Source organism: Parasteatoda tepidariorum, chromosome 5 (genome assembly GCF_043381705.1).
Source record: "Parasteatoda tepidariorum isolate YZ-2023 chromosome 5, CAS_Ptep_4.0, whole genome shotgun sequence".
Classification (NCBI taxonomy): domain Eukaryota; kingdom Metazoa; phylum Arthropoda; class Arachnida; order Araneae; family Theridiidae; genus Parasteatoda; species Parasteatoda tepidariorum.
In genome coordinates, this window is record NC_092208.1 from 17,105,450 (window position 1) to 17,122,339 (window position 16,890).

The following is a 16,890-nucleotide window of genomic DNA, read 5'->3' on the forward strand; positions in this document are numbered from 1 at the left end:
GCGAAGTCGAGCACTTTACGGTAGCACAGTTTAACGAGGACCAATACCGCACACCCTCGGTCCCTACGCAGACTGATCCAAGTGGTCACCCACCCGCACACTGACCGTAGCCAGTGATGCTTGACTTCGGTGATCTGCTGGGAACCGTGTCTTAACGATCAGTCCACTGCGGGTCCCTCTGTCGTAGAACTCTGCCGCCTGTGAATGGAACCAGCATGTGACAGAAGTCTGCAGCTCTTCGTCGTTGCGAAAACGCTCAGGACAGGAATTTCTTGAGGTGCAAGAAAACGTGAAAATCGCTGGAAGCAATATAACTAGCTGTATGTAGATGATCAAACAACTCCCAGCCAAATTCCGTCAAAACAGCTACTGTGCGTCGTGCCGTATGTGGACAAGCATTGTCATGGAGCAGCGCAACACTTGCAGTAAGCATTCCACGACCCTTGCTTTGAATGGCATGTCACAATTTCCGAAGTGCTTCACAGTAACGGTAGACGTCTGACACACGCTGGTTCCATTCACAGGCGGCAGAGTTCTACGACAGAGGGATACAAAAGTTGATCCCACGATACGACAAGTGTCTCAATTCTGGTGGTGGCTATGTTGAAAAATGGCTGAAACATTGCTGTACTAGTTGCCAATAAATATGCACCTGAAAGTGTAAGTTCTTTTTTTAAAAAAATTCGGGAAACTTACTTTCTGGATGTGCCTCGTATAAAAATGAAATCTTGAGCTTTAACTTAAAATACCAGCATCAATAACATTTTGATATTAGAATCGTAATTTATGTCTTGAAGCATTATCGTTACTCTAGAAATGTGCAAAAGTTCATATTGTTTCATCTAATACTTTTTAAGTCGTCAATGTTGAGATTTTGAGTAATGACAATGAGAAGCATAATCAGTGAATATTTTCCAAAACAATGGGGAAGGCGCAGTAATTTATTTTTAAATATAAGGGCATAATTAAATAAATAGATACTTCCACAAGTTAAGCATTCAACTTGGTGTCGCTTACGAGTGAATATGCCGAATGGCCAGACAAAATTTGCCGAATTGTGAAAATCTTCACAGATCATAGCAACTCTACTAGCACGTAAAAATCAAATCATTAAATAAAAAAAAATAAAAATAAAAACGTAAAAAGGCATGGTTTTGAATCCTTTCATCGCGAAAAGAAGAACTTTTTCCAAAACTGCAGTCGTCATCAGAATTAAGTGAATAAAAAATGATGTAATATAACGAATCCGAAAAACTTCTTCGTCAAAACCTAAGATAATTCATGTAAGATCCACTTATGTAAGTGGATCTACTTAAGCTTAACATTTAAGGATATAAGTACTTATAAATTAGATATTAGTGGTTATATCTGTCAAAATATTATGGATAATTTGTTAGCTATAAATGTTTTTTTTTATAGTTGTTTTGTTTTTGGTTATTTTGTATACAGGCATCATGGCAATTAGTTTTGAATGATTGAAAAATCATGTAAGTATGGTTTCCATAATAATTATAGTGTAACTATTTTAACTATTTGCCTTCTATGATTTTTCCTTGAGGTTTTCTCTGCCCGGTCGGGACTTGCAATCTTTAAGAGAGGCTATATTACAAAGGTTTCTATCTTATGCAGAAATTAGTTTGAGTTATTACATGAATTTTACCATGTGAACTATAAGCTATCCTACGAAGTTTAGGTAATTATGTACTGTACTGTTTCCATGTAAACTCGTGAGTAGCTTAATCGCGAGACTGAAATGTTCTTTTTGACTGAGTATATGTCATTTAAATCGTAGGATAGCTTGTAGATGTTATCTTAGAGTATCTGTGCTTGAGTAAGTGCACATTATATAGGATGTATCTGTTCTTCATTAGTGTTTTTCATCATCTGTACAAAAATAATTCTATCCAATCATCACTCAATCATCAATCATCATCTTCCAATCATCACGCTAATTAAAATAGACCGTACCAAATGATATTCAATTTTTTCAGGTTCTAAGTAGTGTTGGAAAAAAATGGAGGAAAAGAATAAAGAGAAAATTGAGTCAGAAAATAGTGCCGTACACAAAATTCTTACAAAACATTCTTTCCCACAAATTGACAAAGAAATGATTCGATTCAAAGGTCATTTCTTCTTCTTCTACGGTGGTAAGAAAACTTTTCCATCTAAATATATTATTTACTTGAAATAGTGTGAGATATAAAAAAATTCAAATAGTGATTAAGCGATTATTCGAAAAAATTTCATCTGGTAATCTAACCAGATAAACTGGTTTTTATATGGTTTTAGACTGGCTTCTGGTAATCTAACCAGACAGCTCGTGTCGATATCTTTTAACGTACTTTTCCGAATTGCCAAATTTTGAAATTTTTTTATCCGCTCCGCTTAAATATTATTTTGCGCCCCTTAAGAACCCATGGAGATTTAGACTTAGGGCAAGCTTTCAAAAAGGATGATTAACTCGGCTGTAATGAACCCGCTCTTTAATGTTAAAAGCTGGAAAACAGTCACCAAATGCAGAAACTTCTGGAGAAGGCCAGGACTAACACAGAGCTGTTGAGGTAATAAAGAAGGTCTTTGGATTTTTGACAAGGATTCTGAAAATATAAATGAAGAGCGGTGAAGATTATATAACAATAAGCAAGGGGAACGAAAGATCATAGAACAATAAGCAAACTGTTCCTCTGATTGGGAGTTATTCCATTCCTTTTTCAGGTAGGGAATGAATCGTATTTCCTACAATTATTATTTCTTTTAAATAAAGGAATATTGCCCAGTATTCCCGACTGACGTTTTTTTAAGTAAAGAGCCATTGTCCGGTATTGTTGACATTGTTTAAAAATCATTGCCCAGTAATCGCTTTCCTGGTATTCATCACATCTATAATGCGCGGGTTCAGTTCGAGCGCAAAACCCCGAGATCGACAGGGGCTCGTTTACTAAAAAAAAAAAGTTTCGGGCTCGGATTTCATGATAAAATTTTTATGAAACTTTTTAACTATTTTTAAACAAGCATTTGCCTCAGTGATTGAGTACTCCATAGATGTATAATCTATTTTGCTTCATTTTTGTCAAGGATTCAACAACTAAATATTAATGTCGGTGATTACGGAACACCTTCTGTGTATCAAAACCAGTACATTAATCGAAAAAATAAATACATATGTTATTCATTAATTTATATTACTCTTAGTAAATTCGCTTAGAAAAACGTGCCTTTTTTTAAGCAACTACAGAAGATTTTCCTATTAAATCATAACTATAATGAGCTTAAACAACAGTTTGCAACACAAATAGCTTTATTAAATATTTATCGATTACATTGCAATAGATTTCTTGTAAATGATATTTATATATTACTGCGATCTCATCTTTAGATTTATCGTAGTTTAACTTTATTGCAGTTGCGGGTACTATGACACCTTATCTCCCACTTATAGCAAGAACAAGGCTAAAATTAACTGCAACATCTTTAGCCACAATTTTGACTGCACAGGTTTTTATCACCATTTTATCTAAACCTCTAATAGGATACTTAGCAGATTATTTCAATAGAATGAAGTTGATTTTATCCACATTACTTGTATTACTATCAATACTTTACTTATTACTTTTAATCATCCCTCCCATTGAAAAATACCCAGAGCCATTAAAACTTCGAAATTCTGAAGAATTTTTACAATTTGTAAAAAACTTAAGAAAAATTCAGATAAAAAACCAGACTGAAAATTATTATGTTAGATATAAAGATAAAAATGGTTACGATGTGCTATGTCTTTTATTTTATTACAAGGCAATTGTTTCTGGAGACAATGAAACAAATGTGATCACTTTAGAATCAAAAAATCCTTATCATTGTTTAATTATCGCTTTGCAATTTAAAGAAATAGCAACTGATGAGATAGAAAACGTATCTTGTCATTCATTATTCGACACGATGTATCAAGTATTAAATAAATCTTTAAGTTGTACAACTTTTATCAATTGCTTTTTTCGAAGTGAAATATTAATTGGAACTAAAAATTATAATTTTAGAACTGAGCATACATCTAAAAACCAATATGATGTTTGTCTTTCGATCACCAACGAAGCAGAGCTGTTTTGTTTTTTAAAAAACAATTGCACAAATTACACATTAGGCAGAAAAATTCATGGCTGTTGTAATATGAACATGTCCTTTTTCAGAGAATCGGATCTAAACAAAACTTCAGATATCGAAAGTTCCTTATTCGATGAATTTGACACAGTAACTAACACATCGGATAATGATTCTTATAAATCTTTGTTAGAAAAAATAAATCGAGCATCAAATGAATCTTCCTGTTGTATAATTTTTCTTGTAACAACCAATACACTACAGAATGTTTTACGCCAGCCTTTAATTGAAGAGATAAATCAAATTTCAAACGATACTTCAAACATAAAATATTCCTTATTTAAAGAATTCGAAACATTAGCTAATGCTTTCGACTATGATTCGTATCAATCATTGCTCGAAAAAATGAATCGAGTATCGAATGAATCTTCTTTTAAAATTTTTTGTACGGCAACCAATTCACTAGATAATTTTTCTTGCAAGCCATTACTTCAGGTCATAAATCAAGGATCAAAGGAATCCTTTCGCGGTACAATTTATGATTCTGGGAAGTTAGAAAGTATCAATCAGATTCCAATCACTATTGACTTTGAGACGTACCAGTTCTGGTTTTGTGCATTCTTAATGATTGTTTCTGGCACATGCTTAAGCTCTCTTTATACGCTCTCGGACACTATCTGCTGTGAGAGTGTGCACGCACTAGGGAAAGACTTTGGTAAGCAAAGATTATACTCTGCCATTGGATGGGGCGGCTTGGCGTCAATCGGTGGTTATTTATGTGATGTGACCAATAATTATTTCGCCGTATGGATCCTCATGGTACTCTTACAATGCTTGACTTTATGGAATCTTTTCAAAATGGTTGTGATTAAGCCAGATTTGTCAAAAAACATTTTAAGAGATATTAGACATGTTCTGAAATCACCCGAATTTTTAGTCTTCAATGGCGGAGTTCTGATGAATGGCATGTGGTTGGGAGCAATATGGTTTTTCCTTATTGTATTTTTGGACTCACTCGGAGCAAGCAAATTCCTTTGTGGTTTTATTACGGTTATACAGTGTTGCGTTGGAGAAATACCATTCATGTTTTATTCAGAGTGGATTATTAATAAACTGGGGCATTTCAATCTGATTTCTTTGTCTTTACTTGCATACGGTATTCGATTCATGTGGTACAGTTATCTTCAGGATCCGTGGTTAGTGCTTCCTGTCGAAATTCTGCATGGATTTACTTCTGGAATATTCTATCCTGCAGTTGCCACTTATGGAAAGCTAAGTTCCAGACCTGGAACAGAAGCTACAACACAGTCAATTCTTTTTTCAACTCATGAAGGTTTAGGTAAATACAAAATTTAAATGGTCTTCTTTTTATTTTGACTGTTGCAGTTGATTTCAAGTGTTTTGAAAGAGAAATAATCAATTTTCCGAACACCATTTTTAATTTTGAAAACTGATGATGTCAGTTACTATGGTTAGAATGCTTATAAAATCCTTTTTTTTTTATTTGCTTAATACATTTATAGAAAAAAAATGTGCTTCATCTTTTAAAGTCTGATATGTTAATCTAAATGTTTTAAGGTTTATTGGTGACTAAACCAAAACACCATTGTTTAAATACAAATGTATATCATTTTAAGAATTACAGATGAAGAACTAGAATTTTATACCTAAACTCAGGGGCGCGACAGCCCATAGAGGGCCAAGGCCTACTGTGCCCATCTCAGTTTTCTTGACCTTGGGCTCTGGGGTGCAGGAGCAGATGTCCCGGTTAGGTGGTCAGCCGAACGCGAAACCCCCAGTGTTTAGTTCCCGAAAATGCTTGGTACTCATTTATCGACCCGCTGAAAGGATGAATGGCTGAGTCAACCCTGCCCAGCCCGAGGATCGAACCCAGAACATGTGGCATGGGAGCGCGAATATGGACATACAACATTTTAAACTATAAGTATATGACTATATACTAATAGTTATAACTATTACTAATAAAGTTATAACTAATATAGTTATAACTATTACTAACAGTTATAACTATATATAAACTGTTAGTTGGGATCTTTACAAGAAATAATGAATGAATGATTGACAAAAAAACTCTATAAAATCGGAAAAAAATTCTTATGAGAGAGAAATTTTATTTCAGAGGGGAAAAATGCAATCCAAATAATAATTGAATCGTTAATTTAATTTTTTCAAATCAGTAAGACTAGCAAAATAAGTATATTATTTCCATCATTTATGTTTTTTTCTTTAACTTTGGTGCTATCATTTTTATGAAATAATTGCAGGTGCAGGAATAGGATGCATCTTGACTGGGATTGGCTTTGATAATATAGGAGGACATTGGACATTTTTTTACCTTAGCCTATGTGCTTTTTGTTCAGCTGCCCTTAATATTTTGATTCATCTTACAATCAAAAGGCGCAGCAAAATTTTGCAAATAACAGTTCAATAAATCACTGCGATAGAAGAATTTTTTAAAATCAAATCTTGCAGAGCCATTGCTAGACATTGTGGCGTCAAGGAAATAGCATCTCACTCTCACAAATTTTTGTAAGAAACTTTTTATTTTGATTCATCTTACAATCAAAAGGCGCAGCAAAATTTTGGAAATAACAGTTCAATAAATCACTGCGATAGAAGAATTTTTTAAAATCAAATCTCGCAGAGCCATTGTGCCATCAAGGAAGTAGTATCTCACTCTCACAAATTTTCGTAAGAAACTTTTTATGTCCGTTAATGTTAACTTTGCGAGATGAAAAAATAGGATGTCCCCATAAAAACTGCTAGGCAACGTTTTGAAACTGGAATGCAAAAAACGAACACTTAACTGTTTGACAGCTTTAAAGATGGCAAGACTACACTACTCCACTTTGTTACGGGTATCTTAACATTTAATCTCCATTTATATCAACTTTCAACACACAACTGTTTGACAGCTTTAAAGATGGTAAGACTACACTATTCCACTTTGTTACGGGTATCTTAACATTTAATCTCCATTTATATCAACTTTCAACACACAACTGTTTGACAGCTTTAAAGATGGCAAGACTACACTATTCCACTTTGTTACGGGTATCTTAACATTTAATCTCCATTTATATCAACTTTCAACACACAACTGTTTGACAGCTTTAAAGGTGGCAAGACTACACTACTCCACTTTGTTACGGGTATCTTAACATTTAATCTCCATTTATGTCAATGACATATACAATAAATGGTTTTGTTCAAATCTGTGTTTAAGTTCACGAGGGATAATACATCGCACATCTTAAGAAAATGTAGGAACATTAGCTTGTAAAGCTGCTAAATTATAAAGTCTTAATGATTAAAAAAAAATTTTCTATTGCATGAAAGAAAGCAATGGTTTAGAAAATAAGGAGAAAAAAAAAGTCCTATGTGTTTCGAAAACCACATTTTTGTGAAAATTTAATCAAGACCATGATTGTTGAATTTAAATTAATAAATTATGCAACAGTTCTAAGAAATTTTTTGATAGACATAAATAACCTAACTATTTTGTCACTTCTTGAAGGGAGACCAAGTCTTTAAGCTGATGTCTAACTCTAAACTAAGGGAAGCATGATTACAGCTATATAGTATTTTAACATTCGATAATTGAGGCTATAACATGGTGCGTAGCACAGTAATAAAAACATAAATAACCTAACGATTTTGTCACTTCTTGAAGGGAGACCAAGTCTTTAAGCTGATGTCTAACTCTAAACTAAGGGAAGCATGAATACAGCTATACAGTACTTTAACATTAGATAATTGAGGCTATAACAGAGTGTGTAGCCATATTTTTCAATAAAAAAATAAACACTATAATAAAAATAAGTACTTTTTTAAGCACTTATAAAATATTTTTAATCACTTTCCAAAAAAAAAAATCATAATTAGGATCTGTGCAGTAATAAAAATTACTTTTTTCTATTGTTTAGAGTTCTTAATTCATAAACATAAAATCAATAAAATTCAAAAGCCTTGTATAATCATGATAAAATAACTAGTTTCTGATAAATATTGCAGAGAAAATTGTGAAGATCGTGCGTTTTTTGTAATTCAGAGCGACAATCGACGCGGCAAAGGAAAATCTCTTTTTAAAAGATAGAAAATAAAGCACTTTTTAAGCACTTGAAGGCTTTGCACCCTGCAAAAGAGTTAAAAAAAAAAAAGAGTACTAAAAATAATTTATTGTAATTTTTTTTTTCATACAAAATATACAGAATAGGATGAGTCTCTACATTAGATGTTATGAATCGCAAGAACTTGAGATGGGCGTAATAGAAAGGTTTGATATATCTCTCGGTAGCATCACGTCCTTGATGGTGTCTGTCTTAGACGTGCAAGCAAGAATGGCTTCAATTACACCTCCGGCTTCCATCAATTCATTTAAGTAATCACATTCATTGTTCATTGCGTCCAACATGTACTGGAATTGTAAATTGACTTCTGGGTCACACATCTTTGGACCATAGATGTCTACAATAAAATAAATTGAACGCATTGTAAATAACACTTCTATTAAATGATACAGTGGGACCATGATTATCTGATACTCGATCGAAGCATACTGACGCATATTTGACCTCTATTACAATTGATTTTGCCCAATTACTGTTGTGACAATTAATTTCAAATATGGGTGCCAGAAAATTGCAATTTAATTTATTAATGTTTTTTCTTTCATGATAGTAAATTGTTATTTCTGACAAAAAAATTTTTTCTTAATGCGCTTTATTAATTTAATATTGAATGAACTACTAAACTAAGAAGCTGAAACAATTCTGAATAATTCTAATGCTAATATTGTTGACCGTGTGACTTAAATTTTGTATAATAAATAAATAGTAGAATTCAGACTTTTATAGCTTTTCATTTTTCTGAATACTGTATTATGGCTTCTTGAGCTTTTTCACCAAAAAATTATATATTAACAATTTTAATGAGGTAAAATAAAATCATACTTAAAATTTTCAGTTATAGGTGGCAATTCGTTGCAATAATTTTTCTTGTANTTGAACGCATTGTAAATAACACTTCTATGAAATGATACAGTGGAACCATGATTATCTGATACTCGATCAAAGCATACTGACGCATGTTTGACCACTATTACAATTGATTTTGCCCAATTACTGTTGTGACAATTAATTTCAAATATGGGTGCCAGAAAATTGCAATTTAATTTATTAATGTTTTTTCTTTCATGATAGTAAATTGTTATTTCTGACAAAAATTTTTTTTATTAATGCGCTTTATTAATTGCAAATTGAATGAACTACTAAACTAAGAAGCTGAAACAATTCTGAATAATTCTAATGTTAATATTGTTGACAGTGTGACTTAAATTTTGCATAATAAATAAATAGTAGAATTCAGACTTTTATAGCTTTTCACTTTTCTGAATACTGTATTATGGCTTCTTGAGCTTTTTCACCAAAAAATTATATATTAACAATTTTAATGAGGTAGAATAAAATCTTACTTAAAATTTTCAGTTATAGGTGGCAATTCGTTGCAGTAGTACAACACAAAACAGAAATTTTCATTAGATGAACTTTCATAATTTTGAATAAAATTCAAATTTCTTTATGTTATGAATATAGAAAGAAAAAAAAATCTAGACACAGTATCATAATTAAGGATTCTTATTCAAATTAAGAGGATAGGAGCATGCATTAAGAACTTTTGTCTTTGAAATAGATATTTTTGCAACTGTAGACATTATTTCTTTGCAGGATGTCAAAATTTAGAACATTATAAAAAAGAAAGTCACAAATAATAATAATAATAAAAAAAGCTGAGAAGATACAATGAGTATTTTTTACAAATGTTAAAAAGTTTTATGAAGTAAGAAGTTCTTTTAATGATCAATATGAATCCAAAAAATACATAATGCTACTATTATTTTTTTAATCCATAAAAAAGAAATAATAATTACCCATTAGCATCATTGATACATCAATAAGAAATGTCTGGAATCTTACGTCTCTGAAATACCTAAAAAGGAAAAACATATATATAAGTAAAATGAATTATTCATAAGAATCATAACTAAATACAGGGTTGCCACAGAAAAAAACAAAATAGTTGCTTTTAGTAGCCTAAAGCATGAACATAGTTGCTGATAACTATGAAAATAACTTCCTAAATAAGAACAAAAATTCATCAAAGACATGACTAAAATTTTATTAAACGACTTAATTGAATGAATAAATTTAGTCAAGTTGGTGGCAAATATGATAATTTTTATATAAACGTTAGTGTTCTAACACTAAGTTTTTAGATTAAAAAAAAATTTTTTTTGAATTATTTGCAGAAAAATAAGTACTTTTAATAACTAGAATTCATTTTAAAAAAAATCTTTTTCATTAAAAAAACATACCTTTTTCTAAAAATTTTCCCCCTTTATTAAAAATTGCTTTTTTTTAAAATCATGCAGAATTTTGGAGTAATAACCATTGAAAAGCCGATCGAGAAACAAAATAGACTTACAATGGAATCTGTGCAAATTAAAAAGTAATGACTCAAATTTACCATTCAAATTTTTTTATTTTTTAAGGGAAAAAAAATTTTCAGCGTGGGCAGAAGCTTCTGCAGGTCGCAGGTTTTCAACTCAATTTATGCTAAAAAAAACACTGCTAGAAGAACAGAAAAGTCTCCCAATAGTCTCCTTTTCCTGAAAATAGTTGCTTTTTTTTTTAATATTTTCANGTTATCACAGTTAAGTGAAAGATGCATTTTTAATACCAAGTTTGTTATCTAAGAAATTTCTGCAATCTGAATTTTTGACCCCTCAGGAACACAAATTCAAGTTGCAGTTTGGTAAAAAGTCAAAGGTAAAAATAAACATTTCTTACTTGTTAACAAACTTCATCAATTGTTGAAGAGATTCACCCTCTCTTTCAGCCATTGCTGCTTTTAGAGATCCTCGTATTAACAATTCTTTCATAACACCAACTGTTACTTCTGGGTTTTGCTTCTGTATCCGATCCTAAAAAACGAAAAATGCCTTTTAACAACCTGAAATTTCAAAATTGAAAACAACTTTTAACAAGCTATATTTTTCACTATTAACTAGGAATAGCACAATTTCAACAACGCAAATTGTAACCCTTTCGCGACGAGTTTTTTTTTTTTTTTTTTTACAATAGAACAACTTTGGTAACATAAACTATGAGTAGGGCAGCATTATGTACGGTAGTGCCATCTATGTTCTGTGAAAGAAAATACCTTCAAAAATATTGGCAGGACTGGCGGGAAAGTCTTCCATTAGACAGTGAAGCGTTTCTGTCCCCTAAGATTTTCATGAAATTTGCTTGGGACGTATGTGTCCCGTTAGGTGCAAAAGGGTTAAAAAGAAATACAGGAAGTTATTAAAGACCAATTATTGTAGAAAAGTTTTCATTACAGCAAAGCAACCAGTTTAAAGTTCTGGAAAATTCCAGGACTAAACATTTAGAGGGTTAATGGCAAAATAGCTAGAATTAGCTATATTGCACCAAATATAAACAAGCTAAGTAAGGTAACTGGTATTGGTGTTTAGATAATAAAGGCAATACTATATACATTAACAGTTTTCGAGAACAATTATTTATTTTAAGTTGGTGGCAATTCTCATTAATTGCGAATCAAAGTAAGGTTTAAAATAAAATAATGCTTGAAATTTTTTGTTGTTGACTCTTAAAAATTTCTTTTTAACTTGTCATACTAAAATATATTTTTATTATCGTATTATAATGCCTTTTCACAAATATCATTCAAAATTAAATTTTTGTAAAATTGTACTTCATAAAAAAGAGGAAATAACTAATGGATCTTGTAAACCAATAAAAACAAGAACAAAATACAATAAAAATGCATGGTTCGTGGCATAAGGTCATTTTTTTAATAAAATACACACATACTAGACTATTTTTAAGAAGGGAAAATGAAGAGTTAATATAGCAATGCAGGTCTCGTAGTGGGTCAAATAAAAAATTAGGACACATTTTGGAATAGTATACATATACCAACAAAACTAATTTAAACGAGGACAAAAAACAAGCTAAAAAATAATAATAAATAAATAACAATTTGTTTTACTTCAGTAAAATAAGGGCAAAGTTTATTGCAAAATAATGATTAAATATAATCTTTTTAATTTCAAAATTATTTTCTTTGGAACAAAAATTTTAGCATTTTCCAGCATAATTTTATCAATGGAAACAGTTAATTATCCTCGAGCTAATTATCAAAAGTAACATTTTAATACTCTATTGAACTACCTGTATAATTTTTTACAAGCTTTCGTAATTCCAAGTTTCTAAGTCTTTACGCTGGTCAAGTTTTTGCATAACAAAACAAAATGTAATGTAATTTCTACCACCCAAAAAAAGTGGCGGTGGTGCTTATGATTTTTTAATATAGAAACTATTGCTTTAAAAAAGAGCCAGTATCAATTGGATAATATCTCCTCATAACACTATGTAATTAAAATTAGTAAGTGAGTTCAAGAGAACAGGTTGGCTACTGCCTGGAAAAGTTTAAAATGCGGTGACAAATGAATTGCAAGTTTATTATAAATTTTAAAGGATTTCGTTTCATGCCAATTAAAAATTCAAATGTAACAAGAATATTTAGTATATCAATATTTTAGGCTATAAAAATTTGATAAAGCTTTTTAATTAATCAATTTTTTTCTACTACTAGTTTTTAATTTCTTTAGAACATGGCTACCTTGGATAACCTTAATCAAATAATTTAAAAGTAAGGTTTCAATAATCTATAAAATACAGTGAACATGTGGTTGGCACCTAACTATCACATTCTTTGGAAGATACTGTAAGTGAGTCACAGTGACAAGCAACAATACTCGCGCCGCCACAGATTACTAATCTTAGGGCACAGAAATACAAAAAAAGGCATCCATGCCCTGGTCGCCATTTGAACCCGCGACCATTAGCTTCTCAGTTAGACACCCTGACCACTTGGTCGGCAAACAGAGTGAATATGCCACTAAATATTTTGAAACAAAAACACTTTAGTAGATGATTCTTTAATTTAAAACATCTATAATATAAATACTATTTTTCCGTTGTAATCGATCCTTTTAAAATCATATGAAAGAGACAAATCAATAATTGCAAACTACATAATTCCTCAACACAAGATTCGTTACCACATTTGCTGAAAATAATAAATAAGCATATGACCCCAATAATTCCTCACACTAAAAATTTTATAATGTAAAACTGTTAGTTGAGTTCTTTTTAAAAGCATACTTTTTTTAAAAGCATTCTGAGCATACTCAAAAATCAGGAATATCAGAACAAAAAGCTAAAAATCAATAAAAATAAGGACAAATATTTTCCCCCGGGAATATTAGGACAACTATGAACCCTGTATCATGCTAGGCAGACTAAGTTTTCATCTCCCAAAACTGCATATTTAGTTAAACATTCTGCCAATAGATGGTGCTGTAGAACAAGAATAACTATAATTGATATGAAAATGGTGCAGGGACTATAGCAAAAACATCCATATCCACAATCCTAACAACTAAATCATCATCAAAATTTTTCCAAAGTGCTCAATAGCTGATTTCATGGTTAAATACAGACTGGGGATATCAGATTTAATTTTTCTACAGCACCAAAATTGGCAAAAAGATAACTAACTGCGCAATTTTATGGGTTGAAATTACCTAGCAAAACACTGCATATTTCAGGTTCTGTTCTTTTTTTTATTATTTTCAAAATAGATCAGTCATTTTAGTAGTATTAGTTTAGTAGTTACACCCAGTATAAATTATCCATGAACTTTTATTAAGTTACTATAATAGAACACTAGGGCCAAGTTTTCAGCAGCAAAGTTATTTCAGTCCTTGGAAATTTAAACACCTGTAGCTTTCTTTGAAATAAGTTTTTAGTTACATTATTCATTTTTGTAAGTATAAAATTAATAATTCTAAAAGTAGGAAAAATATTTTTAGACAAGCATTTTTAAAATACATAACATAAAGTATGATATGGTGTTGGACTGATTTAAACTACTAAATCATGTATCAGAAAGTTTCAATAAACAAATATAACAGTTTCACAACTCTACATACAGCATAAAACATAAGAAATTACTAGTAACAATTAGTTCCGTGAAGTCAAGATTATTAGCGTCGTGAGGAGGGAATTTTTTTTAAAATTGGAACAAGATATGCTTCTATTATCTATAAACAATCTAAAGAGAACAGTACAATCTGAAATGAATAAACCACTCGATTCAAAATAAAAAAATAAAAAATAAATATTTAGCCTCTAAATCAAAAGCCAAAGATGTGTCTAGAATTAATAATAAAAAAGAATTTAAAGAATGACAGAAAGTTCCTAAATTCAATATAATAATGTTTCGGGTTACAATTTCTTTTCTTTTAGATTTATGACTGATTTTAAATTGGTTCCGTGTTAAAATATGAAGGTCATATTTTCTGAAAATACCTATATATGTCAAAAAATATCTAGCAAAAATATGTGTAAAAAAATCTTTCTTAGTCCAAAATATGCAAATTTGCATGCTCTCATAGTGCTAAAATAAGTGTAAACATTTTTAAAAAATGCACTTAAAATTTATTTAGGCCAAAATAAGCAAATTTGTAAGTTTTCATAAGTGTTAATATTTAAAGAAAACACTTAAAATTTAGTCCAAACTATACAAATTCGGAAGTTTTCATGGTGCTAACATAGGTATAAATATTTAAATAAAACACTTAAAATTTAGTCTAAAATGGACAAATTTGTAAGCTTTCATGGTGCAAACATTAGCGTAAATATTTAAAGAAAACATTTAAAACTTATTTAATCCAAAATATGCAAATTCCAAAACATAAACTAACATGAGAGTGAACTTTGTACAATTTGTTTTCTTTTGAAACTTTTTTCAATGCGGGATTTAAAACTGGTTTCATACAAAAATGTGATTTTCTTATTCTTTGAAAATACGTATTAGTGTTGAGAATGTCACGATCTCCCCCTAGCGGACAAATACGAAAGCATTCACTTGCGATTTTTTTCTCCTCCAGTGCAGCTTAGAATTTGTTAAGAACAACCTACAACTCATCTGTAAATAGCTTTCCCTTTTTTTTTTTATCATGATTAATTATTAAATATAATTCTTAAACGTCTTTGTGAGAAGTATTTTTCAGCTTAAGTGTAATTTAGTTATCTACAACCAAAGAACCGGAAGAGAATAAATACTGGGTGAAGACAGCTTGAAACTGAAACAAGGTAAGATTCCTTGGTAATATAATTTAAATCTTCAGAAGTCTTTGTTTAGTATCGTTATAATTAAGTAGTGTAGAAATATTTATGGAAAGTATAAAAAAAAAATAGAAAAAAAATCCTTATAAGTTTGGAATAAATCTATAGGAATTCTTCAATATTTTTAATTTATTTGTTATATTTCGCTTAGTTGATTTAGTTATTAAGAATGTACCTGTATGTCAGGAAATACACAAAGAAATTGAGAAAAATCATTTTATCAAAACTTATATCACGCTAATATAACATATATTTCATTAATTTTCACTAGGCGGAATTCATTTTAAAATATTGCTACATAGAAACACTGCAGTTATATTTTCAGAAACTTCCAATGTTATCTGTAATTATTGATAGTGAGGGGAAAGTAGATATCGACAATATCAACCTTCGTCTATGAAAAGATACCCCATCATAGAGTCGAGTTAGCATGTCTTATATGATAGTGAATTGTAGTTGTAATTATGTAGTGGTAGACACACTACGGTACTCCCCAACCAGAATTATAACTGTGATAGAATTCGATGAATGGATACCACTAGTTTTTTCAATGCTGTTTTGTGAGGAGCCGGGAGAGCTGCATTAAAATTACAGTACTTATGAGTACTGATCGTGAGAGCTGTATTAAGTTCACGGTCGTGGTCGCTCCTGTGTTGCCTTTAGTTAGCAGTCGAGTGAATTCATTATACGTTGTGTGTGATCGAGACTGAGTAGCAAAAGCGCGAGTAGGTGGATAATGTCGCAGTCACATGTAGCAAGTCAACTGTTCAATATAGACCATCCATCGAGGTAGGCAAGTTCAGATCAAAGTGGGCGTTACTGTCAAAATAGGCGTGTTCATATCGAACTGGGAGTTCTGTCACATCACGTCCGGAGGTCACCAATGTCAGGGGCCCTATTACCAACTCATCGAAACTTATTCCGCTCGGAAACGATTCCAATCGGAAACTAGCTTTCGTCGGATTGCCAATTTCGTAAAACCCACTTTGCCGTAACATGAGCATATCGGAATCCGGAATCGAAATCGTCATTCCACACGATTCCGGTGAAATTGAAGTTTGTAGGCGGGGCTAACTTTGACCAATTAGAAAATTATTATAATTCTAATTTATTAATCTGGCAACGATATGTTTGTATTCTCTACTTCTATGCGAGTTAAAATCGCATTAACTTAGAACTGAAAGCTTAAAAATTCATACATTTTCAACAATTTTGTGTTCTAAAAGCCAAGTTTGTGTTTATTTGAAGTATAGAGAGTAGTGTAGAGTGAAATTACAACGTAGTATTTTCAAATGGCTTCACGTACAAAAATTAATATTCGCCTCCAAACAATGATTGTGGAATACCTAGAAAACAATCCAGATTAAAATAAAGGAAGCCTTACCGGCATATCTGGCGTAATTACCACTATAAATATTAAATACCAAATCACTACTATATAAAACATGTTAACTTGCATCCATCTTAAAGTACCATAAGATAGTTGAAGGATAAC

At 31.1% G+C, this 16,890-nt stretch overlaps 3 protein-coding genes across 5 annotated transcripts in view; 2 read left to right on the forward strand and 1 right to left on the reverse strand.

The window, feature by feature from the left end:
- Positions 1 to 1,281: 1,281 nt before the first annotated feature.
- Positions 1,282 to 8,179, forward strand: LOC122271994 (uncharacterized). Of its 2 annotated transcripts, XM_043054902.2 has the most exons (4): positions 1,282 to 1,487; positions 1,992 to 2,147; positions 3,404 to 5,434; positions 6,381 to 8,179. In XM_043054902.2, the coding sequence occupies exons 2-4, from the start codon at positions 2,015 to 2,017 to the stop codon at positions 6,545 to 6,547; spliced, it is 2,331 nt and encodes a 776-aa protein (XP_042910836.2). In that variant the 5' UTR covers positions 1,282 to 1,487; positions 1,992 to 2,014; the 3' UTR covers positions 6,548 to 8,179. The 2 variants fall into 2 exon arrangements, with proteins under 2 accessions (XP_042910836.2, XP_071037261.1); XM_071181160.1 differs by lacking the exon at positions 1,282 to 1,487 and having other exon boundaries at positions 2,037 to 2,147; positions 3,388 to 5,434.
- Positions 8,180 to 8,274: 95 nt separating this feature from the next.
- On the reverse strand, positions 8,275 to 11,190 carry LOC139424833 (U3 small nucleolar RNA-associated protein 15 homolog). Its single transcript, XM_071181167.1, has 3 exons — positions 10,965 to 11,190; positions 10,046 to 10,104; positions 8,275 to 8,583 (listed from the first exon to the last, which is right to left on the reverse strand). Exons 1-3 carry the CDS (start codon positions 11,054 to 11,056, stop codon positions 8,354 to 8,356), a joined length of 381 nt encoding a protein of 126 aa, XP_071037268.1. The 5' UTR covers positions 11,057 to 11,190; the 3' UTR covers positions 8,275 to 8,353.
- Positions 11,191 to 15,100: 3,910 nt separating this feature from the next.
- LOC107441656 (major facilitator superfamily domain-containing protein 6-B) overlaps positions 15,101 to 16,890 on the forward strand; it is a 14,034-nt gene continuing 12,244 nt past the window's right edge. Inside the window, exon 1 of one of the 2 annotated variants that reach the window (XM_043054539.2) lies at positions 15,101 to 15,362. The gene's annotated coding sequence lies outside the window, so the exon portion shown is untranslated. The remainder of the gene's footprint in view (positions 15,363 to 16,890) is intronic. The other variant, XM_071181159.1, reaches the window with a different exon arrangement.

Coding starts and splice junctions, on each gene's coding strand:
- LOC122271994 (XM_043054902.2), top strand. CDS start 2,015: ATGGAGGAAAAGAATAAAGAGAAAATTGAGTCAGAAAATAGTGCCGTA. Junction 2,148..3,403: donor TTTCTTCTTCTTCTACGGTG/GTAAGAAAACTT, acceptor ACTTTATTGCAG/TTGCGGGTACTATGACACCT. Junction 5,435..6,380: donor TTCAACTCATGAAGGTTTAG/GTAAATACAAAA, acceptor AAATAATTGCAG/GTGCAGGAATAGGATGCATC.
- LOC139424833 (XM_071181167.1), bottom strand. CDS start 11,056: ATGAAAGAATTGTTAATACGAGGATCTCTAAAAGCAGCAATGGCTGAA. Junction 10,105..10,964: donor TTGATGAAGTTTGTTAACAA/GTAAGAAATGTT, acceptor TTTCCTTTTTAG/GTATTTCAGAGACGTAAGAT. Junction 8,584..10,045: donor TGTATCAATGATGCTAATGG/GTAATTATTATT, acceptor ATTTTATTGTAG/ACATCTATGGTCCAAAGATG.